Below are 26,955 nucleotides of genomic sequence, written 5' to 3' on the forward strand. Positions count from 1 at the left end.
GGAATTATTTTCTTCACTGAGCTTTTATACTTCCTTTTCTATTTGGTCAATTCTGCTTTTTAAGGCATTCTTCCCCTCCCTCTCCCCTTGGCTTTTTTGGACCTCTTTTACCATTTGGCCTAGCCTGCTTTTTAAGGTGTTATTTTCCTCAGTATTTTTTTTTTTTGGTGTCTCCTTTACCAAGTTGTTGATTTGTTTTTCATGATTTTCTTGCATCACTCTTACTTCTCTTCCCAATTTTTCCTCTACCTCTCTTACTTGATTTTCAAAATCCTTTTTGAGTTCTTCCAATTCTTATTTTCTTGGGGGCTTTGGATATAGGAGCTTTGACTTTGTTATCTTCTTCTGAGTGTACATTTTTTCATGCTTTTGATTTTATTATTTCTTGATGTCTTATGAAGTCACTAACTTCCTCTTGCCCAATTCCAACTTTTAAGGGTAATTTAGTAAGTTTTTGGATCTCTTTTTTGAATTAGTTGACTTTCTTTTCCTAATTTTCTTGCATTAATTTTATTTATTTCCCAATTTTTTTTCTCTACCTCTGTTATTTGATTTTTAAAGTCCTTTTTAAGGTCTTCCAAGAATTCTTTTTGAGCTTATAACTTTTTTAGATTTTTCTTTGACATTTTACAAGTAGCTGTTTGGACTTCATTGTCTTCATCTAAGTCTGAACCCCAATCTCTACCACCATAGTAACTATTTTTGGTTGGGTTCTTTCTCTGTGTTTACTCACTTTTAAAACAGCCTATTTCTTGGCTGTTAACTTTATGTTAGAGTCAGGCTCTGCTTCCGAGGTGTGGGAGATGATGTCTCAGGCTTTAAGTTTTTCATACTGTTGTTTTCTGAGCTTTGTGTGGGGGCCTCTTGGTTCTTCCAATGTTCTACAGTCCACGGCCAGGTGAGGTCACTGTTTTTCCATCCCACACCTTGGTTTACGCATAATCTCAAGTATTCCTCTCCACCCCTGAGCCAGGCTCCCCATGTCTGGCAGCCACTGCCACTGCAGGTGCTCTCTCTCCTGGTGGTCCTAGAATGAACCATCAGTCTTTGTCGTGCCATGGCTACATGCGTCAGGTCAGCTTGCCCCTCTGCCTTGGATCCTAGACCAGGGATTCCACTCTCCTGTGAGTAACCACAGTCTGTCCTTTCCATTCTGGAGCCCAAGAGAGGCACAAGCCCCTCTTCAGCCACACTACCTGTACGTGCTTGTGCCTCCTTACCTGCAGCCACAGCCTGGGACCTTGGGGAATCTTTCCTAGACCAGCTGCCACACTGTCTGTGGGGCAAGAGCTCCTGAAGCTGATGCTGAGCTTGCCCCAGGGCTTGCTATGTTGTTGGGATTCTCAGCCAGGTCACCAGCCCAGAAGTCAGGTCTTTCCTAAAAGTCCTGCCAAGTTGTTTTAGGCTGGACGAACCACTTTACCCTACCTTTTAATTCTTTCTGCCACTCTAAAATTCAATTTGAGTGCTATTTCAAGTTCCTTGGAGGGGAATTTAGGAGAGCTGGATGATTTCCTACTTTATTCCACTATCTTCCCACAATCCTCTAGCTTCATAGTTATGCTTATCAACTAGCTGATCACCAAGTTGGACGAGATCATAGAACCTAGAGCTCAAAGTGACCTCAGAGACCACGAGCCCAACTTTGTCATTTTTCAGCTGTGGAAGTCGGGCCCACATCCGACATCAGTCACATGAGCAGCGGCTGTCAGGGTCTCTCTGTTGAACCTTGTACCTCCTTCTTTGCTTGAAGACCTGGGGGCTCATCGCCTCTTAGGGCAGCTTCTTCTACAGTGGGGCAGCTCTCAGCAGGAGAAGTTTTCCCAGACGTGCATCATAAAGATGCTCTTAGCACCTCCCACTTTCTGATCCTGGGGCTGCCTTTGGGGACTGAGCAGGACATTTGAGGACAATGTCCTCCCCATTTGAGGACAACCATCATGCCCCCACCCCTGCCCAAGTCTGCTTTCTTCCAGGTTAAACATTCCTAGTTTCCTCTCTACTCCCACTCCCACTGCCCCAGCACGAACCCTGGACTACTCCTCAGTGCATCGATATGCTGACCCTAAAGTATGAGGCCCACAGAAAGCATGGCAGCCCAGATGAGGCTCGCCCCGGGCAGCGGGCAGTGGGGTCGCAGACTCCTCTTGTGCATCTGGCTCCTGGCTCTTCACTCACCTTCCTTTGTTCCTCCATCTCAGGCCCTCACAAACTGCTGTTCCTGGTCTGGACTTCAGATCCAACTGATTTTCTGAGCCCAGGTGGGCTTACAATTATAAACATTACAGATTGGAAATATTATAATATCAAATAACATCAATAAATAATAACAAAAAAATATAAATTATAAAAATTATAAGCATAAGCTTACAATTATAAATATCATAATGTTAAATAATTAATTTAAAAATAATAATAAAATACACGTTATAAATGATAAAATCATAAGCATAAACCCAATGATAAATATGGAACTTCATCATATTTGATTCAGTCTAAATGTTCTAACTTGTCAAAGCCATTTATGAATTCATCCAAGGTGTTAGCTGCCTCTCTCAGCTTTGTGTCATCTGCAAACCTGACGAGTGTACCATCTTGTCTTTGTCCAAGTCGTGGACAAAAACGGAGAACCAGCTGCCTAGGACCAAGTGCAGATCCACGGACACTCCCCTGGAGACCTCCTGCCAAGTACCATTGCATCGTTACCTCTGAGCCCAGCCACTGCTACTGTCCCAGGCCTCATCTGTCCGCGCTGTCCACATGAAGATGGTGAATGTCTAGGTAAAATACATCTATACCCTTGCCTGGTTTACTGTTGGAGTGAAATGGCCAAAAAGGGAAATGGGGTAAGTATGGGAGCCCTGCCCCTGTGGCTCTGCAAGGGGGTCATCAACACTCCCTTCATGATCTGTGAAGAGGAGGAAGGCAGGGGACTTTATTAGGAGGGAATTTCTTGGGCTGCAATCTGCAGTAGCAGAACTCCCGCCATGATGAACTTCCTGGTTCTACATTTCTTCCTGAAACTCTGCCCTAACTTCCCCATCTCTTCTTCCTGGGGCCCTGGGGGAGCCTGGCAAACACTCTGGGTCTGCCATTTCCCAGCAGACCGAATCTGAAACCTGTTTGGCTTTAAAACCCTTCACAATGTGGCCAGCAGCCTTCTACCTTCTTACACCTTAGTACCACCCACCCCTGTCCCAGATTCTCTGCAGTCCAATGACTCGGGCCTTTTCCAACCTGGGAACATTCTTCTTCCCCATCTCACCCTCCTGCCCTCCTGCCCTCCTGCATGCCCCAGATAAAATCTCACTTTCCATAAAAAGCATTTTCTGATTGCCCTGATGCTAGCATCTTTCCTCTGAGACTGACATTCTTTCTATCTATCTATCTATCTATCTATCTATCTATCTATCTATCTGTCTGTCTGTCCATCTATATTTTGTTTGTACATAATTGTTTGTGTATTGTCTCTCCACTTGAGGGCTCCTCATGAGCTCCTTGAGGGCAGAGCTGTGTTTTTTGGGTAATCTTTATACCCCCAGTACCTGGTACGTAGTACCTGGCACATTTTTTGTTGTTCAGTCATTTCAGTCATATCTAACGCTGTGATCCCATTTGGGGTTTTCTTGGCAAAGATACTGGAGTAGTTTGACATTTCCTTCTCCAGATCATTGTACAGATGAGGAAACTGAGGCAAACAGGATTAAGTCACTTGCCCAGGGTCACACAACTAATGTTTAAGGCTGGATTTGAACTCAGGTCTCCCTGACTCCAGGCCCAGCAAGGTGCCACCTAGCTGCCCCACATAGCAGGTGCTTCATAAGAAGCTTATTGCTTTGATAGGGAATTGCCAGCAGCACACAGAGGGGAAGAGGCACACTGGTGGGCAGTGATTGTCTCAGGCAGGACTGGAACTCCATTCTTAGTGACTCTGAGCTCAGTCCTCATTCTCCTAACTCATGATACCTCCTCAAGTCAAGGTCACTGGCCTATGTTTTTCCAAATCTTCTTTTTCCTTTTCTGAAAGACCGATATTCCCACTTTTCAGATCATGAAACTGAGACCCAGAAGTGTCCGTAGGATGGCAAAGCTCATGGCAAAATAGAGGCTCAGAGGAGTGTGGTTGGCTCCAGGGTGTGGAGCTAGCAAGTGACAGACTCTTTGCCCTGCTCTGTGGCTGCCCCCCACCTTGGACACCGATGGGATGATTAGCCCAGGGACCCCCCACGAACCTGGCTCCTCTTTGTGTAGGCGATTGGCCAGCATCTGCAGGGAGAGTTCTCGAGACACGGAGGTGATGTTCCCGTTTTCGAAGGCCCCGGCCACTTCCAGAGGCAGCTCCAGCAGCAGCCGGTCCACGATGAGGACCAAATACTCTGCCGTCTCCACTGGAGGGCCTGAGTTGTCTAAGGAGACAGCGGCTGAGTTAGAGCCCCAGGCAGGCCGCCTGTGGGCCTGTGAGCACCCTGCGGTCTGCCCACTGCTTGAGGCCCGCCAAGAGGAACCACCCAGCGAACTTCCCCAAACCCTCCTCCAAGCCTCCTCCTTTTTGCCCGCTGCTGCCGCCACCGCCACTGACTTTGAGAAGAAAAACTAGGTGGTGGCAGTGGATAGAGAATGCTGGGCCTCGAGTCAAGAAGACGCATCTTCCTGAGTTCCAATCTGGCCTCAGACCCTTACTGTGACCCTCGGAAAGCTTCCTAACCCTGTTGGCCTCAGTTTCCTGATCTGTCAAATGAGCCGGAGAAGGGGATGGCAAACACCTCCAGTATCTTTGGTGAGAAAACCCCAAATGGGGTCACGAAGAGATGACTGACAAGCGAATACACAACAGCAGCAGCAGCGGCCACAACGCTCCGCCCGCTTCCCTCAGCTTCAGGTCACTGTCTGGGCCGGGCTCTCCACGATGCCTCAGGCTGCTGGGGCGCAGACAGCCCAAGCCTTCCCCTCGCTCCGGAGAGGTGGAGAGATGCTCAAAGATCATCCCCTGGTGAGCTGTGCCGACACGTGCACCGCTCCAGTGGTAGTCCCCACTCTTCTGCCTTGTGTCTCAGAGGCACACATAACGTCTCCCCAATTCCATTTCCTCTAGTGGCCAATAAACACCGAATCCTCAGGGACAGATGCTTCCTTAGGGATGGATGGAAGAGTGCTGTGGTTCCCCCCACTCCAAATCCCTCGACCAATGGAGTTCAGTGTCCGGAATTCACTGGAGGGAGACTCTCTCCTCAACACATAAAGCATTCACAAATGGAGGGTTCCTTTTGACTCCACCCCTTTTCTTCTCTTCTGCTCTCCCCTCTTTCCCCTTTCTCTTAAATAAAAGAGCCCGTTCTTAAAAAGAAAAGAAAAAAAGACACCGGTGGACCCTGAACAGCAGACAGAAGGGTGCTGTCACTGCCAAGGCTGGCATTTAGGGCTCCCGGAACAGCCGGCAGTATACTTTGGAGTCGATCACCCACCTCCTTCAAATTTAGTCTATGGTCAAGGGATGGTCCTTCCCTTCTTATGCACCCCCAAGCAGCAGATCCCCAAATCTGTACAGAGGGACATATTATTTTCAGTCATGCCCTGAGTAATAGCAGGCTTGGTGGGCGAGGCTTGGGAGGGGATGTGCCCATGGGAATGGTCACAGGCTGCTGGACTTGGGTCTTGGAAGAAAGGGAGGGAGGAAACTATTTTACTGATTCAACTTCATCACTAAATAGTTTTGTTTCTTTTTTAAAGATGTAAAATAAAACAGGAAACAGATGGCTCAGTTCTGAGCCTGGAGGTGGAGCCATAGTTGCCTACATTCTCTGGAAGGGAGATGCTGTCTATGTTGGGTGACAAGCATCAGGGTAGACTTGACCTCCCTCCATCTGGCCTGGCCGGATGGTGGCTCAGAGCCTGAGGGAGGGTGTCTGCAGCAGGACAGAGATAAGCCCCTGGTCATTCTCAGGGGGCAGAGAGGAGCCAGCGAGCAGCCAGATCCCGGGTGAGAGGGGCAGCCCACATGACCGCCTGGCCACACATAGGTCAAAAGCTTCATCTGCCCACCCACTACCTACCTTACCTTGTGTTACTGGGGGAGGCTTCAGTTCCTTTTCCTTCCCCTTTTTTCCTCCTTCACCCTGGATTCTAGGATCCAAAGCACATTTTGATGACACGCTTTACACAAAGAAAGCTTAAAAGTACAGCAAACAGTTTGGCGCCTACACCTTGAAGGATCATTGGACGCTGAAGCCAATGGAAAGTCTTTGCCCCCTAAGCCCAGAATGTGGGGAGATCATGCACTATGGGGGCATTCAGGGGAGCCCTTACTAAATGTCCACATCACGTCTCCCTTGGGATCACATGGAGGGGAGGGGAGGGGAGGAGTAGGGTCTCTTGTGTTTTATCCTTCCCTGGTTTAGGTATGAGGATCATATCTGTCTCCTAAATGGATTCTGATAGGGTCTTTTCCTTCTCTATTTTTGGGCATCATTTCTGAAGCACGGGTACCAATTGTTATTTGGAAGGGTGACAGAATTCAGGACCAGGAGGGTTTTTTTCCCTTTGGTAATTCCTTTAAAGGTACATCTGTTTCCTTTTCTGAGATCAGGTATTGAAGATCTCAATTTGGTCTTCTGACGGTTTTGTTACTTTATATTTTTGAAGGTCCTCCTCTATTTATATGTGTTTGCAGTTTTGTTACATGGACAGAGTGTGTTCTGATCATTCTATTTCTTCTGGCTTTGCTGTGATTTCCCCTTGTTCATTTACTATTGTATTGGTTTGATTTTCTGCCCTCTTCTTTTTAATCAGATTAGCTAAAGCCTTATCCACTTTATTAGTCTTATTAAGGAACCCGTTTTTCTTAAATCAGTTCTACGGTTTTATTTTGGTTTCCAGTTTATTTCTCCTCAAAATTTTAATATCTCTTTTTTTATGCTTCTTTTAGGTTTGCTTATTAGTTCACTTTCTAATTTTTAAATGCATATTCAGTTTGAACCTTAATCCTCCCCCTCCCTCCTTTTGTCAATGTGTTTTTAGGGATATGATGTTTCTCCCAAGGACTGCTTTAACACATCACATAAATTTTGGTATGCTGTTTCATCATTATCATTTTCTTTCACATTATTATTTCTATGATTTGCTCCTTGGCCTACTCATCATATAGAATTTCACATATTAAACCATAGTATTATAGGCTTTCATATATTATTTCTATATTATATCTGGGTCTGCGTCTTTTTTTGTGATCACTGAATTGATTACTATTTTTACTGCGTTCTGGTATGTAAAGGAGGTATTTACTATTTTTACCTTTTTACATGTGTTTGTAATATCTAGGCGCAGGCCTAAAACATGGTCAATTTTTGTAAAAGTTCCATAAGTACTGAGAATATGTATATTCTTTTGCAGACCCATTTAAAAGTCCCATATATCTTTTAGCTCTAGCTTCTCCAGCAATTTGCTCAGTCCCATATTTTACCTTTTGTTTATATTTCAGTTAGACTTATCCAAAACCGAGGGAGGGACATTTAAATCTCCTGTCACTAATGTGTTACTGTCTGTGTATTTTTGTAATTCAGCTAGTGTTTCCTTTTAAGAATTTGGATGTTAAGGCATTTAGAACATATACATTTCAATACTGATATTGATTTGTTATCTATGGTTCTTTTCAGCATAATGTAGTTTACTTATTTATCTCTTTTTATTTTTAAAATATTTGTTTTTGCTTTATCAGATAGCATGATTGCAATTTCTGCTTTTTTGGATTCATTTGATGCAATGTAAATTTTTTCCCCTTCTCACTTTTATTCTGTGTATCTTTTCAAATGAGTTTCTTATAAGCAACAGATTGTAGTTTTTTTTTCTTTTCCAATGTGTCTCTCTTTTTTCATTTTATTGGATTGTTTAATCCATTCACATTTATAATTATGAGTTAGGTTTATGTTCTCCCATTTAACTCTAATAGTGATTTATTGAATTCTTCCTAGCTGTAATTTCTTATAGAACAATCACAATCAATTCCACACATCTCCCACAATCTGTTAGCCATACTCCAATCACAGGACCATAGACTGAGTGATCCAGTGGCATCATCTGGCTCAATCCCTTCATTTTACAGCTTGGGAAACTGAAGGGAGGTGACCTGCTCAAGGTCACACAGCCAATAAACATCACAGGCTCTTGGATTCCAGAGGTAGGATTCCTTCCACTGTATTATGCTGCCTCGATGGGAACCTTTTCTTGGCTACCACAGAAAGGGCTGCTAATGCATATTTTAGTATACATGGGATGTTTCCTTCTGTCTTTGACTTCTTTGGGGTAGATGCCTTGCAAAGGGGTCAAAGGGTATGGTATGACATCTTAGCCATCTTTCCCACAAAAGTCCAACTCGTTTCTGAGAATGTTTGGCTCAGGTTACAGGTCTGCCAACAGCGTATGAGGGCTGAATTTTGAGAGAAGAGTTTTACAAGCACGGGAGGAGTGCAAACCAGACTTTGGGATGTTGCTGCATGAAAAGAACATGCGTTTGAGTTTTCTTGGTCCTACACTCAATAAAGCATGTCTGAAGGGCGCTGGTGGTATTGAGGGAAACTTGTATCTATTTGGTGAAGGCAAATGCCCCCCTGGTGGTACCTGATGTCCCAGTGATGGGTAGCTGCGAATACTGGCTTCAGATACGTCTCCAAGGATCTTGAAATGTTGGTGAACATCTGGATTAGCTTTTCATCCTCTTCGGTCGCAGAACTTCGTGCTTCCTGTCTTGTCCAACACAAGGTCATTTAATTGGAGTTTCCAGAAGGATTTTATCAAATCTTAATGGCTCTAGAACGCTAGGTGAGGTGCTCCATCAATCCCATTCATGACCAAGCCTACTCTGGACCACCTCTCACCGACCAGGGCAGCAGAGGGGAAGGAGAATGGGCCAGAGACAGCCCCGGTGACCAGGCTGCCCGAAGTCAGGGTCCACGGGCAGAGGTGTCTGGGGAGGGGGGAGTCGGGCCTGGCTGCTTTGCTCATTTCTAGTGAAGAAGGAGCTTTGAGAGAATTGAGTCCACCCCTGCGCTTTACAGAGGAGGAAACTGCATCCCCCCTGTCCAGGACGCACTAACGGACACAGAGTCACTGGGCCAGGGCTTCAAATCCGGAAGGGAGCCTTGCTGGCTGGGGCGCTCAGCGTGCCCATTCCGGGAAGGATGTCACAGGACACGGTCCCTTGGAGCTGCACCCTCTCCTCAGTGTTGATGACCCGGAAACCGAGGCCATGCCAGCAGCTTCATCTAATGGCCCCTGTGCACACATTCCCCTGTCTCCTGAACTGTTAGGGCAGTCCAAGCCTGGGTGGCTGGCCTGGTGGGGGCAGCTACTCTCCAGGACCCAGGCCGGCCTGCCCTTCCATTGCAGGGGTGAACTGACCCTCCTGTGGACCATCCCTGAAATAAATGAGGTGGCCAAGGTGGCAAGTGAACACAAGAGCATCTGCACACTGACTAATTATTGCCCTTGTGCAAAGGGCGTGCACGTGGCCCTACCTTGGATGAAGGGCCCTGGTGAGCTCTAGCCATGGGGCTCCCTGCTCCCTGAGCGTTTGCCCTTTACCACATTGGCTGTGACCAGGCTGACCCATTTCTTCTGTCTGGGCCCACAGCACTGCTCTCCAGTCCTGCCACAGGCCCAAATTCCCCATGGTATCCCTGATGTGGTCCCAGGAAGCCTACACATGGGACTGCTCCCCATTAGCAGGCCCAGGGGCTCAGATGCCAGCCTGGGCCAGAAGCCCTGCCAGGACCTGTGGGGAGGGGACCTGGGGGTGGTACTCCATGACCATCCACCTTAGCCTGAGGCCAAGGGCCAGGCCCAGGGCTCCTTCTGAACTCTGTTCTCCACCTTCACCCAGCCCTTGGCCTCAGCCTGTGTCTAGTGAAATGCCCCATCACCTTAGCACCTTAAACCTCTTTCTGTCCCCCTTCTTCCTTCAGGAAGACCCTGCAGCCCAGGTCTGGCAGCGCTTTGCTCCTGTCCAGGCCCAGGCCCAGGAGCAGAGGCACTCCTGATCCTCATGCACCAGGGCCACGCCAGACCCGGTCTGCCACTTGGGCTCTTCTGGGCTTCTCCCTCTGGGTCTGTCTGTCTCGCTGTGCTGAGATTCTCACTGCTGTCTTCTCCCCTCACCCCAGCCAGGTACCTCTCTGCTCAGAGTTCAGGTCCTACCAGACTCTCTCTGTGTGTATCCCCAGGGCCCTCCTTCACTCCATGTCTCCCCTTCTCCCAGGTTGTCTGGAGCCTATCTTCCTTTCCCACCACGCTGAGGATGCCACCTTTCCCCATCACCATCTGACGTTCCCAATCCAGAACCCTGAGATTCTACTCCCCCCAAGATATGTTTCTAACCATCTAGCCCCTTTTCTTCCCCTACGCCCCAGGCTGTGGCCTTTGCTCTGGCCTTTCGGGCCTCTTCATAAGCCATTTCCCAGGCCTGGAGGGCACTTTCTCCTCACCTCCTTCTACTTGCCCAAAGGCCCCTGTGACTGGGACTGGACTACAGGCTGGACTTCTGCTCCCTTGGCCAAGAGGTTACTGACTGGAGGTCCCCCAGGACAAGGGATGGAAACTAGAGCTGAAAAGGGCCCAGGGGAAGGACCGGAAACCGAGCATCTGAGCACCAGGAAAGCAGGGCACAGGGGACTCACAAGGCCCTGAATCTCAGTGGGTGTGAAGAGGAAGAGAAGGACTTTACCAATGACATCCCATCAGGGAAAGAACGAACGAGCTCTTCTTTAAAATGATTCATGGACCTCAGCAATTGGGAGATGGTGGTGGGGTCCTTGCGGGCCCGGAAGACCTGGCACTGGCCTGAAGAGCAGAAGAGAAAGGTGGCTCAGAGACGTCAGGCCTCTCACCCCAGCAGGTCCCCGAGGATGAGCCTTGGGAAGGCAGAGAGACAAATCAATCTTTCCAGTGGCCCCGGCGTGAGGGGAGGCGACCCCTCCTGGGAGCTCATCATCCGTCCATCCATCTCCTCCAGCCCAGAAATGCCTGGGGACTGCAGAGGGAGAGCCCAGGCCCACAGGAGGCTGCTTCTCATCATAGCCAGGGTATGTACTAAAAGAAACACAACCTCTCTGGCCCCCTGACTTTCTACCACTCTGTGATAAGGTGGCTCCCAGGGCAGGGCCAGTGCTTGGGGCTCCTGGAGGGGGGAGAGGCTAGCCACAGCAGAGTCACTGTCATGGGTGTGACTGGATGTGTGTGTGAGTATGTGTGAATGTATGTGTGAGTGGGTGTGTATGCATACGGTAAAAGTGTATGTGTGTGTGAGTGTGTATATGTGTTTGTATGTGTGTGTACGAGTGTGAGTGTGCATGCATGTGTTTGGGTGTGAATGGGTTTGTTATATGTATGTGTGAAAGTGTATATGTCTGCATGTGTATGAATGTGTTTGTATGTGTGTATGAGAGTGTGAGTGTATATGTGAGTGTATGTATGAGTACACGCATATGAGTGTGTGTATGTGTATATATATATGTGTATGAGTATGTGTGCATGCATACGAGTGTGCTTGTGTGAGTGTGTGTATGAGTCTGTGCATGGGTATGATTGTGTATAGGTATACAAGTGTTTGCATGTGTCTGAGTGTGTCTGTGTCTGCGTGTACATATGTGTATGAGTGTGTGTTAGTATGTGTATGAATATGTGTTCGTGAACGTTAATGTGTGAATATATATGAGTGTGTGTGATTGTGCATATGTGTATGAGTGTGTCTATATTTGAGTGTATGTGAGTGTGCATATAGTGTATATGAGTATGTTTACTAGTGTGTGTGAGTATATTCTTGAGTGGGTATGTGTGTGGATGTGTGTGGATGAGCGTGAAGGTGTGTGCTGAGTACGTGAGTGTGTGTGTGTGTGAGCATATATGAGTGTATGTATGTATGAGTGTGTGTGAGTGTATGTGTACAAGAGTGTATTATGTTTGGATGAGTGTGAATGTGTGTGTAGATGAGTATGTGTTTGAGTGTGTACATGAGTGTATGTGTATATAAATAAGAGCATGCGTGTGCACGTGTGTACGTGTGTGCTGGGAGGGGGGACGGTTTTCTTAGAGACGAGTATGGCGCCCCCACATTTACTTAAGATAAGACCTTACAGCACGCTGGAAGGATCCAATGGCTCCCGCCCAGATCAGCATCCTCCTCCTTGCCCTCGGCCTTCCTTGTGGCTGGGAGGGAGTTGGGTGCAGCTCCAGGCTCAGAGCCAGAGGCCCTGAGAGGGCTGAGGGGGGAGGCTCCCATCCCTGGCCTCCAGGGCCACACCCCCACCCTTGAGCAGGCCGCCATCACACACAGGCATGGGAAGAGGCAGGAGGGGGTCGTTGGCATGGAAGGAGTGAGCAGCTGTGGGGGAAGGGATGGAGCCACAGGTCTCTGGGTGGCCATGGCAGCCACGGATTTTGTCTCCTTTGGGGCCCAAGGAGGGTGGCATCTTGTCATAAAAACCACAGCTCTTGTTTTTAGAGCATATTCCACGTACGATCTCTTTGGGCTCCCCCAACCACCCCGGGAGGGAGGTTTAATTATTAACCCTTTTAATAGATGAGGAAACTGAGGCTGGGGGCAGTGACTTGTCCTGGGTCATAAGCTGCTAAGTGTCCAACTGGGGTCTTCAAACCTCCTTGCCCACCCTTCCATTTACTGAGCCCTCAGGCTCATCATTTTGGTTAATTAAGCAGAGACACCCCCCACACTGCTCCAAACATAGGGATGCCTTGGGGCTGTAAAGATGGGCATCTGGGATGGGCTTGGATGGGCTCTGACAAGCCCTGCTGACCTAGGGCAGCCCCTGGAACAAGGGCTTGTCTGAGGCCCAGGGGCTTGTCCAAGGTCACTCAGGTGGCAAATATTAGGGGCAGAATTCAAACCCAGGTCCTCTGACTAGAATGATCTATGAAATCCCCACACATGAATGGTACCCTTCATTGAGACAAGTGGTGATGAGGATGTGAGTGAAAATGAGCATCTTCTGTAGGAGGGGAGGCCAACACGGGGAAGAACCAAGTAGACTGGCCTGTAAACGATGCCTGGTTGGGACCACGGCCAGGTGGCTGCCTCTAGTGGGAGAAGCGGGTTCCCTGCACAGAGACGCCAATTCACCAATGGCGGCTGGGCATAATCAGGAGTGAGGGGGCTGTGGGCCGAAGGCCGGGGTGTCGGCCAGCTTCCATCAACATTCTGGGGGAGCCTGGTGCCAAGGGACAGGAGAGACACCACAGCGACCGGCGCTGCTGAGCCACCACCCGGGTACACACTCACCGCTGATCTGAACCATCTTCCCCTTAGGTCCAGGGCCAAATTTTGGCTTCTCATACACCATGCCGTACAGGATTGACCTGCAGGAGACAAACATACAGCGTCAGGCCCTGCCGCCATCTTGGAGGAGGGCCTGAGGGGGCAGGATGCAGACAGTGCCCAAAGATGCCAACTACAGGTTCCCAGGTGTGTGTGTGTGCGTGTGTGTGTGCGCGCGCGCGCGCGCGCAACAGCACGGGAGGGCAAAGGAGGGAGACATCTTGGTTTGACAGTCACGAGTCATGCAGAGCAAAGTCCCTCCTAGGGTGCTACCCTAAAGCTCAGAAATGTTGGGTGGACACAAGAGGGAGCCAACAACATGAGAAGGTGGAGCAGCTAGGTGGCGCAGTGGATAGAGCACCGGCCCTGAAGTCAGGAGGACCTGAGTTCAAATCCGGCCTCAGACACATAACACTTACTAGCTGTGTGACCCTGGGCAAGTCACTTAACCCCATTGCCTAACCAAAAAACAAAAAACAAAAAAACAACATGAGAAGGCGATTGTGTGAGGCCGGGCTCACTCTCAGGTCTTCCTGAGCTCAAGCACAACACTCTAAGCATCACCCAAGCCAAGCTGCATTGGGAGGCTAGAACGTGGGACACTGGGCAGCGGCCGTTCGGTCACTGTGCTTCTCCTCCCACTTGGCCCATCACGGAGAAGAGTTCAGGGCCACGGCTCCCAAACACAGCCCACAGGACCACCACCGGGCTGCCCTACCCCACTGCCAGCCTCTCAGACTGCCGCAGAGATGAGGCACGGTTGTGGTTGGTCCCCCAGGCTGTGGGCCCCCAGCATGCAGTAGTTTGGGGGCCGTAGTGCTCACTCCAACGTGAGACAGCAGCTGGCATGGCTCTACTCTGGTGACTCAGTCTACCCCAAAGTCCCTGTGCAAAGCAACTCCCTGTGCTCCTCTCAATGTCTCCAATCTCCCCCTCCTCCCACCATCTCAGCTAAGAGCACCTGCGCCCTCCCCTGTCACCAGCAATAGGCTTCTGGCTAGCGGCAGAGCTGTCCGCTGGCCCCTGGCCCTGGACAAGTTAGGCCCCTTCGTGCTGGACTAAGGACTTCTACTAGTCCTGGGAATGTTCTTCCCAGTGACCCCTGCCCAACTCCATCCTTAGTGTGCGCAGACTGACTGAAGAGCTGAGTCAGAAAAATGACTCACTGAGATTTCTTTCTTGGATTTTCTGAGAGGATATAGTGGGTTTTCCAGAACTATTCAGGGGAATTTCTCTGTTGAACATTTGAAAACCACCTCTCCCTGGTTCCCTTCTCTGTCCATGTGCAGCTTTGGGCTTAACAGCAGAGTCACCAGAAGGGTGTCAGCTCTTCCACACGTCTTTTCCAGAGAATTTCCCTGGGGGTGGGCCTGCCCTGACTCTGAGCCCCACCCTCCCCAGGCCATGTTCAGCAGGGTGACTCGTAGTCCAGGTGGAAGAGGTTTGAGGGCTGGAGCGCTGAGCAAGGTCCCCACGAGGCCCGTGTTCTACGTAAAAACAACACTGAGAACCTAGAAAGTTCTGATAAAATAAAAGGCCTGTGGTACATGATTCAGCACAGGCCAAGGCCCAAGGTCCTACCTGTCTGCTGAGTGCTGGAGAATAATGATCCGATAGCTTGGAGGAAGGTCATTTAGAATATTGAAATGCTGCTCAGAGACACAGAGGTTCTGCCAGGCCTGGCGGGGAGAAACGAGATACCATTTGTCATTCGCTCAGCTCCAAAGCACGTGCTCCAATCATCTCTGGTCATCATCCCCCTCCCCGCCCTCTTCCTCAGGAGATGCTGCCAGCCCCATCCCCCAACCCTCTTCCTCCTCCTCCTCCTCCATTTCTTTCTCCTCTAATTCACTCACCCACCTTCTCCCCTGCCTCCCCTTGTAACTCCAAGGACAGGGTGACATCCCTCTTAGACCAAGGTGAAGTGACTTTCCCTGGGTCACACAGATATCGTTGCTGTTCAGCTGTGTCCGACTTTCTGTGACCCCATTTAGAGTTTTCTTGGCAGAGATACTGGAGTGGTTTTCTATTTCCTTCTCCAGCTCATTTTAAAGCTGAGGGAACTGAGCCAAACAGGATTAAGTGACTTGCCCAGGGTCACCTAGCTAGAAAGCACTTAAGGCTGGATTTGAACTCAACTCTCCCTGACACATGGCCTTGTGCCACTAACAACCTCTAAGGCACTGAAGAGCTGCAGTCACTCACTGCCCCTCAGGCCGGACCACATGACCTCAATCCTTCCCATTCCGTGGAACCACCTTTTTTGATCATTACTAATGGCCTCCTTTCCATTAGATGGAATATTACCCTCCTCCACGAGGTGATATTTGCGACAAGAGACTCCTTATAAAGTGATCAGCACAGTGCCTGGCAGGCACACAGTAAGTGTTTAGTAAATGCTCCTTCCTTTCCCTTTTCCCTCTGTGAAGCTTTCCTGGTCAGTATTTCATGTCATGGATGCTCCTGGTCTTCCTGAAGCCTTCTCTGCCTTTGGTTCTATGTGCCCTGGCTCTCAGATGTCTGCTTTCCCGGGGAGGGGCAGGTTTTGAATTCACTTCTGTGTGTGCATGTTGATATATGTATGTACGTGTACGTATATATACACATATACACACATACACATATGCATACATGCATACGTACATATTTGGGTCCTAGTTCATAGCACCTGGCAAGCAATAAGCTCACTCATCCATTCCCTGGATCCTCCCTCCAGGCCCCAGGGATGTGTGGTGAATGCTTTAACAACTGGCTCTCTGAAAACAGGACACTTTTACATTTAATTGGCATTACTAACATTTCCTCCATCACCTGCTTAAGTCTGAATAAGCAACCAAACTACAAGCCAACTGGAAGGAAAGGAGGGTACGGCCAGAGAGAGGAATAACAGAATTATTTGTCTTGGAGGCAGAACACCCGTAGGTGAAGATGAGCTGCAGGCCATCTCTGTGTGTGAAGGCAAGAACACCAATAAGGAGGAAGTAAGGGGATTTGTGAGGGCATCCCCATGGAAGTGGAAATACGGCTGGCATATCACGCTGCTGGATTATGCTGACCGCTAAGACAGCTGGATCTTTTTCAAGTGAAATCTTATCTAGCTATGAAGGAAGAATAGGGTGGAAAAACAGACAGAATTCTGTACTTTGTCTAAATACTGGGTTCAAATCCCACCTGACACTTACTTTGGTGCAACCGTGAGCAAGTCAATGAAACTCACTGAGAAGATGCTTCCTTCTCTGTAAAATGGGGTAATGCCTATTGTTGGGTGGTTCTAATGTTGTAGGCTTCAGAAGTCACACGTAAATGTCAGCTCTGATTATGCTAACCCGTCTTCTATCTTTAAAATGAATTGTTTTTTGGATGAAAATGTCAGACTTCACATTTATCTCTACTAAATTCCACCTTATTAGCTTGAACGGAATGTCCTGGCTGGTTGGGGTCTTTTGGGGCTCTGATGCTGTCACCCAAATCGTTGATTATTCGTCGTGGGCAAATACCATCTGGGCCTATAGTCAAGTCACTGGTGAAAATGTTGCAAAGCTTGGGGCCACACACAGAGCCCACGGGAATTCTACGAGAGCCCTCTCTCCAAGACATCCTCCATATGCCCCAAACAGAGCCCACCTTGGTGCCCAAATCTGCCTCTCTCCGAACCATCGCCATCCCTATTGGCAGCACCACTATCCATCCATCCATCCCACTCAAGGCCACAGCCTCCCTTCTTCCTCCATCCCCATGGCAGACAAAGACAAAGACAAAGAACAACAAAGAAAAGGTACTGCCCTCGAGGAACTTACATTCTATCTAGGGAGACAACATGTAGATGAAGACATACACATGGAATAGATATACCAAGTCAAAACCTTTTTTGGCAGGGTAAGAGCCTCATTCAGAAGGCAATGCCGAGCTGAGCTCTGAAGGAGGAGGGGGAACAGAAGAGGCGCCCAACTCCATCGGCTGCTGAGTCTGGGAGCCTGGACCTCTTAACTCTTATCTCCACCCCTTCCCCCACTCACACATCCAGCTAGGGCCCAACCCGGCATACTCCTGGCTAACCTGCATTTCTCCACCTGTTCATAATAATAAATAAGTCAAGGCACTCTGTCAAGTGATTTGCTGAAATCTAGGTTAAATAACTCACAAGCATTCCCTGCGATTTTGATAACCTTGTTTAAAAAAAGCAAACAAGGTGAGCCTTGAGGCAAGACCCATCCTGAGGAGGAAGGCCAGTTGGCACTTTGCGGGGGCTGCTTCCGTTCGGGGAAGCGCACTAACCATCTTTTGGACATCATGGTCCACAATTTTATCAGGCACCCCAACAAATCCCACTAGTCGATAGCTGGCCATCTCATTTCTGAATGTCTCAGTTTCTGAACATTGTCCTCGTCCTCCTGCAGTGCTGCGCAATCCTCCAAGACACCTGACCCAGCCGCCTCAGCAGTCGTGTCTGAGTCTCCCTGCCATGGTCCCTATGGGGGGTGGGGAGGGCGGGTGTTCCTCTGGCCTGGGCAGGCAGGTGGGGCTTCTGTCACTAGCCCCCACCCATCTTGCTTATCTACACCCTTCCCAAGGTTCCCAACGCAGCTGGATGGCTGTGGATTAGCACAGGCCTACATCCCCAAAGCCAAGATGAAAACAAGAGGCCGGCCAAGCAGAGAGCCTGGTAAGAGCATGGGGCCTCTGGAGTCCTGCCTTCTCAGGACTGGATCCCACAACAGGGCCCTTCAGAGTCTTCCCAGGGACGCTGTGTGACCATGAGCTTACGGGATCCTCAGACCACACTAGCCTACGTAGACAGGAGCCAGACCCATTTGAGAAGTGAGCTTGTGGCGTTTCTAAGTGTCCCGTTGGAAGATTCCAACCTCGCTGTCTCGAAATGCCTAGGCCGTGTTTGCTGTCACCGCCATCCTGCCTGTCTGCCTGCCTGCCTGCCTGCCTGTCTGCTGGCCTGCGGTTATTACACAATGGCTTGAGCTCACAGGGAAGGCTCTAGAATTACCTTGGAGATCTGCCAGAGTTTCTGCTCCACACTCTGAAAGAGGGCAGTGCCAGTCTTCCCTTGCTGCTGCAGCTTTTGGTGAAGTTGGAGCAGGGCTGCTAGCTGGGAGCTGCTGGTGTTGGTTGTGACCGAGAACAGGAGCTTCCTCATGGCCAGGGATGCTGAGCAGCTCTGGGAAATGGGACCTTCCTGGGGTCAGACTGGTGCAGACTCCCCCATACCCCCACCTTCCAGCCCAGGCTAAGGCTGTGGTGGAGAAGTAGCCACAGACACGGGGACCCACGCAGGCATCGTGTTTGTGTCTGACTGTGTCTAGCGGAGGGTGGGCACCTTACCACGGAAGGAAGCAGCATGATCATGACGTGGCGGTGTGTGGGCAAAGGGAGGGGACTGAAGGCAGTGATGGTAGGCAGGGCTGCTCTGCCCTTCTCTAAAGACAGCCCTGAATGTCCAGTCTCAGGACCCAGCATGAAGCCTTGGCCCTGCACCTGCTACCTGGGGACCTCGGATGAAATCTTCCTCAAGTCTTGATTAAGCACCTGTTATAATCAAGGCCTTATGCCTGGTGCTGGGAAACATCAATGCCTTTCTTGCTCCCTAGGAATCAACATTCTTGTGTGCAAGAAAGCACTGAGAACTGGGCAGAGAGAGAATGGGCACACCCACCCATGCAGCAGCAACCCCGGAGGTGAGGATCCAAGCAGAGGCAGGCATTGGAGGCACAGAGACAGCCCGCCTTGGGGAAACAGCCCAGTCTGAGCAGAATGCAGACCCTCTGAGGGGACTCCTGGGGACCAAGGCAGGGAAGGGAGGGGGATTGTGGAAGCTGAGGGAGACACTGCACGGGGTGTAATCAGAGGAGTGGGGAGGACTGCACCCTGGGTCCTGGCAGGGTGCTTCCCTTCAGAGGTTTTGGCTCCTGGGACTGAAGAGTCCGACAGCTCTTCCATGGGTTCTGGATGCAAATCAATCTTGTTTCCCAGCTTCCATAACTTCAGGTAGACAAGTTCATGGAAAGCCCAGGCCAGGCTTGCCTCCTCACCTGGTAAAGGGCCAGGAACTGGCATGCAGAAGGCTGATCCATGACACCAGTGCTTTCCACCATCTCTAGGCTAGCTTGGGCTGTAATGCTGATCAAGTTATTATTAAGACTGATTTGCAGGCACTGAAGGAGAACCTCAGAAGCCTGGGAGCGGAATTTCTGGGCCAATGCAAACCTCTTCTGAGAAGATGAGAGAGAGAGAGAGATTGCTTTTGATTATTTACTTTTTCAATTAATAAGTGTTTTTCTCCCTCCTACATTCTCCTTTTCATCAAAAGAAAAACAAACACACAAAACCCTTGTAACTAATATTCATAGTCAAGCAACACAAATTCCCACAGTAGCCACGTCCAGAAATGTGTCTCATTCTGCACCTCTATTATCTTCATTCCTCTTTAAACACAGGGTGGCCATAAATTGGGGAGCCGCTGGACAAGCTCTGATATAAGAATGGGACAGGGTGCCATTGAGCTGTAAGAAACGAGGACAGGTTGGTTCCAGAGAAGCCTGGGAAGACTCGTATGAACTGAAGCCAAGTGAAGTTGGCAGAACCACGAGAATGAAGGACGCCAGAACGGTCATGTTATAGAAAGGAGCTTCTCTGAAAGACTTGGGAACTCTGACCCTCATGGCATCAGCTTGACTGCCAGCCCTTCTACACTCACCCACTTTGTTATGAAGTGCCAACCCCAAGTACCTTCAGTTCTCTGGCTTTCTGGATCTGGTCTTCATTTTGGGAAGTGTCCAGAAAGGTTGGCTTCAACCTTGATTCGGCTTCAGTTTCCTCTTTGTCTGTCTCCAAAGATGTCGTGACTGTCACTCTAGAATCCAACTGTAAAACAAGTTTCTAGGAATGACTGGGGTACTTTTGGAACGTTAAATAGTTCTGTATTTGGTAAATGTCTTTCCTTGTATGGCTCCCCAACTGACCCCAGAGTGCAGTGAGGTGAATGGTTGTTATGCAGCTTGCTTCTCTGAATGTTTATTAACTATCTCCCGAATCACAAAACTGCAGAGCCGGAAGGGAATCAACCAACCTTCTGGTCCAATCCCTATCTCAAAAAGAATATCCACTATGGCTAGAATTCTCACAGGAACTCCAGTCAAGATCAATGCCCCATTTTTCCTAGACTCAATTCTTTCTCTTTTTTTTTGGACAAAGGGGACAAACCACCACAAGCACTCTTCTCTATTGCTCTTTGGGTGATATTTGTGTTCTGCTTCACGTCTCCCCGAGGCCCTTTTCTCTGCTGGTAGCATCTTGCAGAGGTCACTGACAGAGGCTCAGCCAGTCTCTGCACTCATGGATGCCCTTCATCTGTGCACAACGTTGTGAACTCATCTGGTCCCTCCCTATATCACTGCCCTCATCTTGAGGATCAACTTCCTGTCCATTTTTTCTTCTGTCCTTTTTAGTCTAAAGAGAGAGGCTGGAATGGGTCTGTGATTCCCCCAACTTGGAGGCTCCCTCCAATGGCTCCTATTGCTATCCACTCATGTCTGCCCATCCTGGGTGACTCTTCTCCAGGAATAAGGAATGAGGCGTCAGTCCTTCTAAACTCTGCCCTTGTCAGGCATCACCTATGGTAAGGTGTTCAGTCCAGGGCATGACGGCTTAAGAATGACCCTGATAATCTGGAGAACATTGCTTGAATACCTGTCCTATGAGGATCATTGAAAGAAAATGGTGAATGAATGGTCACTTCATTATTCCTAGAGAAGAGTAACCCAGGACAAGCAGGCATGGGTGAGTGGCGATCTGAACAGTAGGTAGAGTGCCAGGTCTGGAGTAAGGAAGACCTGAGCTCAAATCACCTCAGACACTTCCCAGCTATGTGACCCTGGGTGAGTCACTTTACCCTTTTTGCCTCAGTTTCCTCATCTGTACAATGAGCTGGAGAAGGAAATCACCAAATACTCCAGTATCTTTGCCAAGAAAACCCCAAAGGGGTCAGGAAGAGTCGAACATGACTGACAATGATAGCAACCACTTCTCTGGCACATAGCTTGTCTGCACGTCGGAGTTCACAGGTGGTCTCTTCCAGTAGACTTTGACCTCCTTGAGGGCGGGAACTGCCCTTTGACTTTCTTTGCATCACAAGCACTTAGCACAGTGCCTGGGTCATTGTAGACACTTAATAAATGTGTATTTATTGACTGACTGACTTCTCCTTCCTCAAATACTTTTTATGAACAGATGTTTTCCTGTTGCTTATGCTAGGAAGGGTGTTCAGCAAGGCTATTTATGTTGTCATTCAAGGAATTTTGAGATAATCCAATGAACGGATTGATGGGAGGGAGACACCATGTGGGGAGAAGACCACGAGTGCCCTATGGAATCAAATGGACAATAAGCACATTGGGATCTTGTCTTTGTTCTGGAAAGGGAAAGGTGTGGTCAGCTGTGGATCACTGCTGGTGAAAGCTTGCCTGCTCCTTCCTAATGCATGGGAAGATAATTCTGTCAAAAATGTTATAGAGGTGGGAAAACAGATATGCAGGGGGGCAGCCGACGCTTTCAAGGTCCCCATCCCCCCTTTCTCCAGTTTAGCTAAAATCCCCTGGCTCTTGGTGGTCTTCCCTACCAGCCTCAGCTTCATCAGAGACACAGTTCTCTTTGCTTTCTTCTGACATTCTCCTCACAGATCTGGGCTAGTCTGTTCTATTCTCTGGGGACCCTGTCCTGGAGGTTGATTTTCTGGGGAAGTTTAGGAGAGCCCATGGAAAGCCTCACCCTGGATCACATAGTGTGTCTGCCTTGTCGTCTGCATCACTGAGGCTCCATCGGAGAGCTCACTGATTCACTGAAGGATTGACTCTGCCCCTGACTGCAGGATGCTCTTTCACTCCAGACCAGCTTCCCTTCCTCCACTGCTGGTGATAGTTATCTCGTTATTTTTGTGAACTAACTCCATGAGGGGCAAACTTTCTTTCTATCCAATCAAGCCAGCACCTTCCCTGCCACTGGTGGTACTGGAGAGAAGACTGAGAAGTCAAGTACCTTGCCCAGCGTCATAGGGCCAGTGCATGTCTGAGGTGTAATGGGAACAAAGGTTTTCCTGGTTCTAAGGGTGTCTATTTGACCACTCTGCAACTCTGCCCCTCACTTCTGAATGCAGGCACCATCATTGAAGGAAAACACAGGGATCTTTCATCTTTGTGCCCCAAGTCTGACTCAAAGAGACTATCACATACCAAGGAGTTTTCATCCCAGTAATGAGCCAAATGAACGGGGTCAGTCTGAAGAGCCAGGAGATGGAGGGTTTTCCCAGTGAAATACAAGAATTTTGCTTGAAGTTCAGTGCATCCAGTGCAGAAGTGTTGCATGCTCTCCAGGTGGGCCAGAGTTCTGTGGGCCACAGTCCGTTTCAGGTTGAACCAGTCCTGTTAGAACCCCAAAGTTGTGGAATGAACCCGAATACAAGTCAGAGTGGGACTCTGCTCCCCACCTCCTCCTAGAAGCCCAGCATTGCCATGGGACCTGCTTCCATATGCACCACGCGAGAGCTTGGCTACTGCCCTAGACTGGCTGCGTAAGATGTCAGGACTTCTCTGTTTCCTACTGAATTCTAAATCTGAGGGATACGGACTGGAGGTGACAGAGGAAAGAGAATGATAGCAGTGAAGTCACTGGCCTGAGGTCACACAGCTTATAAATAAATAGAAGAAGGCAGATTTGAACCCAGACCCTTCGACTCTAAATCCACAGCTCCTTCCTCCAGAAGGTGCTGCAGGAGAGGCACCTGCCAGTTACCACTGCAAGGTGAGTGCAGGCAACTCCCTGGAAGGATGGGCTACAAATCCAGCAAAACAAAAATGGTCGTGAAAGGAGGTCCTATGTCTAGTGCCCCGCCTTCCACGCTGATTCCTAGGTCAAGACAGCTCAAGTCCTTGCTATCACTGGAGGAATCGTGGCTGGCCAAAAAGAGTAACCCAGGAAAGGCGAGCATCAGGAAAGCTGGAAAAGTGACAATGGAAACTCACCTTCCCAAACCTCTAGGCTGGTTTTGGGGTATCTAGACGCAGTTAGGGGGTGCCACAGGGCACAGAGCACTGGGCCTGGAGTCAGGAAGACCCGACATCAAATCTGACCTCAAACCCTTCCTTGATGGGTGACCCTGGGCAAGTCACATCACCTTTCTGCCTTAGTTTCCTCATCTGTAAAATGGGGATAATAATGGCATCTCCCTCCCAGGGTGATAGGTAGCCTGTAGGAACCAGTCCCAGGCCCCTGCAGGGGCCTTTTAAGTTTTTGTATTAATTACCCATTCCAATTTGGTGAAGTCACTGGTATTCAACAAGTAGTCGGCCAGGATTTTTTCCCATGTCCCTTTTTTCATTTCTTCCTGCAGGACTTTTTCCTGATTATACTGAATTATCTCCAGAGAGATTTCAACCAGTTTTAACTTGACGGTGGCGAGTTTCCTCATTAGAGGAGTGCTGATATTCTGAGTCTGCAACAGTGAAGGTTTTTCTAAGCACAACATGGCACCAAGATGATCCTTAGCTAGAGGTCTGTCACCCATTGCTTCATCATCACTAACACCTGTCTGGTCCTATGCCCTCCCTTCTAGGTAAGAAGACCTTCATTATTCTACTTCTTCCATTAGTCAATCAATCAATCAATCCACCAGCATTCCCATGCCCTCTGTGCTGAGCCTTGGGACAAAAATGAGACAATTCCTGCCCTCAAGGAACTTATTTTCTAGTGGGGAGACTTGCATATATGAACATATGCCCACATAGAGGGATATGCAGAACAGGTACAAAGGTCATAGGAAGTAATTTGGGAGGAAAGCCACTAGTACCTGGGATGCTTTGAGGAAGTTAAGGGTTCTGAGAGGCAGGGGGCCCAGCCTATGGGAAGGGAAGGAGAATGGTGGTGGAATGCCACATGTGAGGCTCTGAAAGTGGGAAGGGTGTGGCATGAAGCATGATCCTTGAGGCAGTAAGGAGCCATTGGTGCTTCTGGGACAGTAGTCACATCTGCGCCAAGTAGGGAAATCCCTGAGCTAGAGAGGAGCCCAACGAGGAGGCCATCGCAGTAGCCAAGAGGTGATGAGCTGAGCTAGACTGGGGAGGCACATGCACACATTCTCCAGGTGCATAGTCTAGCCACGTTATCTCTTACTCAAAAAGCCTCACAGGCTTCCCTCTGCTTCTCAGACACCCTCCAATGCCCTCTCCTCTGGTGGACATTTAGAGTCCTTCCCAAACTTCCTCCAGCCTCCCTTTCCAGGCAATCATCCATTACTTCTCACATATTCTGTGCTCTAGGAAAACTGGAAATTCTATCTCTGCCTCCATGTCTCTGCTCAGGAGGCCCCTCTCATTCCTGATCTTTTCCTTTTGGAATTCTTAGGCTCTTTCAAGGCTCAGCTTGAGCGTCACCTCCTTCAGGAGCCTGTCTGACTTCCCTAGCTGTTGGCCACCCTCAATCATCTTACATTCATTTTATACCTATCGTCTTTCCTGGGAACATGCTGTATCCCTCAGGCGGACTGTTATTTCCTAGAAGGCAGATAATCTCTAACTTCTGTGTTTGTATCCCCAACACATAGGCAGAGCATGGCACATGGTGAGTACTTCATTAATGCTTGAATGATCTCTTTAGGAGATCATCAGGTGATAAACTTATCAGTAGGTCTTAGTATTGGGGCCAACATTTGCCCAGGTGTCCTGAGTGGGGGCTAGGAGGCAAGAAAGTGAGAAAATCCCCCAGAGCAAATTTGGGCCTTTTTTGACAGAAGGTTTACACTGAAAAGTTCTCACCATGCATCATTGGCTGTCAGTTTTATGTGTTTGTGTCTTACCTGCCTACAATACTGTGAGCAAACAGGGACTGTTTTATCTAAGCACAGAATCTTCTCCACTGCTGAGGCCAGAGCCCTATACACAGTGGATGCTTATTCAATGTGGCTTCAGCCCAACTTACTGTTTTGTTTCTGATAATGATGACTCCACAGATTCATCTTTGGGAGAGGATGGTCATTAACTTCCCTGAGATTCTGACTTTTGTTATGGAACCTAGAGCTACAATGACTTGTCCAGGGCATGTCTTTTGACTCCTCTTTGTACTATACTCTTCTTTCCTGTACATTTCTCCTCAAAGGGATGGGGGCCCCATGGACAGTGCAGACATTTGGCTAATATTGAAGGGATGCAATCTGCTGTCTGGAAACTTCCTCTGTAAGTGCGAATATCAAAGGGCCCCAGAAAGTGGGCACTGGAGAATAGCTCTTACCTCATTAAGGGGCAGCAGGGACTGAATATTATAAAATATTTCTTCTAGATACATAATAGCTTTCTGGGTCAAGTTATAGGCTTCTAAATAATAGCAGACCTTCGCTTTTTCATCAGCCTCATATTTGGCAAATAACCTTAAAAAAAAAAGAAAGAAAGATAGGTAGCACCAACTGTGAAGGCAAAAGTAGTCCTTTGCTCAGTTACCCAGGTGACCTGCAAAACCCTGACACTAAAAGTCATATAATGTTTTCTTCTTCAGTTAATCTATTCATTTCATTTTTGTAATTACACATCAATTTCATCTCGTTATCAGTTTTCTTGGAATTTGATTGGGCAAAAGTTTCTGATAGTTTTTTTTAAAGTTTCCTCTTTAATTGTTGTGAATTTTTTCATTTTTTATATGAACGATTTGGTTTTCCTTTTTCTTTTTTTAAGGTGAGCTAACTTTATTTTATTAGATTTTTATAAAGCTCCAAATTTTATCAATGAATTAAGTTTTCATTTTGTTTTTTATTTTTTGCTTTCAGTTTTGCTACATTTTTATTCGATGTTCAGAATTTCTACTTTGGTGTTTAGCTGAGGGATTTTGTTTTTCTAGTTTTAGTTGTGTGACCAATTCTTTGATTTGTTCTTTCTTCTGTTGATTAAGGTTTTCAGAAATATGCAAAATTTCTTTTACGGATTGCTGTGAAATTGAAAATCTACACCCCACATTATTTTATATTATTTTTTAATTGAGAATGTATTTATCAGACTTGATTATAGAGGCCTCAGTAGTAAGGTTTGTAAATGTTTAACTCCCTATTCTTATGGGCTACAGCTTGACCACACAGACTCAAAATTTGTAAATTTGTGCTCACCAAGGAAGGGGGAGGAAAGGAAGATGAGTGAACCTGGTCATAGGATGTTTGCCCAGAAGATGTTAGCCAACTCTCCCTTCTCTTATTTAAAAAAGATGTATGCATACTTTTCTCTGTTCCTATTCCTCAATTTCCAGAGATCTAGCAACTCTAATTTTTCTAAAGTTCTATTCAAGTTTTTAACTTTTTTATCTTTTTTTTTATTTTTCTAGCTTTGTGAAAGGCATATTAAGGTCCTCTGCTTTTATAGTTTTACTACCTTTCTCCCTGCAAATTAACTCACTTTTCCTTTAAGTATTTAGATGTGATGCTTTTTGGTGCATACATATTAAATATTTACATTTGTTCATTATCTAGGGTTCCTTTAACCATAAGTAGTTTCCCTGCTTTCCTCTTTTCACAAAGTCCATATGTACTATGGCTTTATCTGAAATGATGATTGCTATTTTTAGTTCACCTGAAACTAATATATTCTGTAACATCCCATCAT

The 26,955-nt window shown here is 48.0% G+C and overlaps 1 protein-coding gene across 1 annotated transcript in view; it reads right to left on the reverse strand.

The window, feature by feature from the left end:
* CFAP46 (cilia and flagella associated protein 46) overlaps positions 1–26,955 on the reverse strand; it is a 154,228-nt gene that overhangs the window by 20,036 nt on the left and 107,237 nt on the right. The window contains exons 40-51 of the mRNA XM_027840508.1: positions 25,604–25,739; positions 23,625–23,813; positions 22,555–22,743; positions 20,057–20,191; positions 19,360–19,539; positions 18,318–18,488; positions 14,900–14,997; positions 13,283–13,359; positions 10,712–10,827; positions 8,611–8,732; positions 6,056–6,120; positions 4,233–4,406 (exon numbers count right to left, since the gene is read on the reverse strand). Of these exons, the coding sequence (XP_027696309.1) occupies positions 4,233–4,406; positions 6,056–6,120; positions 8,611–8,732; positions 10,712–10,827; positions 13,283–13,359; positions 14,900–14,997; positions 18,318–18,488; positions 19,360–19,539; positions 20,057–20,191; positions 22,555–22,743; positions 23,625–23,813; positions 25,604–25,739 (1,652 nt within the window). The remainder of the gene's footprint in view (positions 1–4,232; positions 4,407–6,055; positions 6,121–8,610; positions 8,733–10,711; positions 10,828–13,282; positions 13,360–14,899; positions 14,998–18,317; positions 18,489–19,359; positions 19,540–20,056; positions 20,192–22,554; positions 22,744–23,624; positions 23,814–25,603; positions 25,740–26,955) is intronic.

Source organism: Vombatus ursinus, unplaced genomic scaffold, assembly GCF_900497805.2.
Source record: "Vombatus ursinus unplaced genomic scaffold, bare-nosed wombat genome assembly UNPS02014845.1, whole genome shotgun sequence".
NCBI lineage: Eukaryota > Metazoa > Chordata > Mammalia > Diprotodontia > Vombatidae > Vombatus > Vombatus ursinus.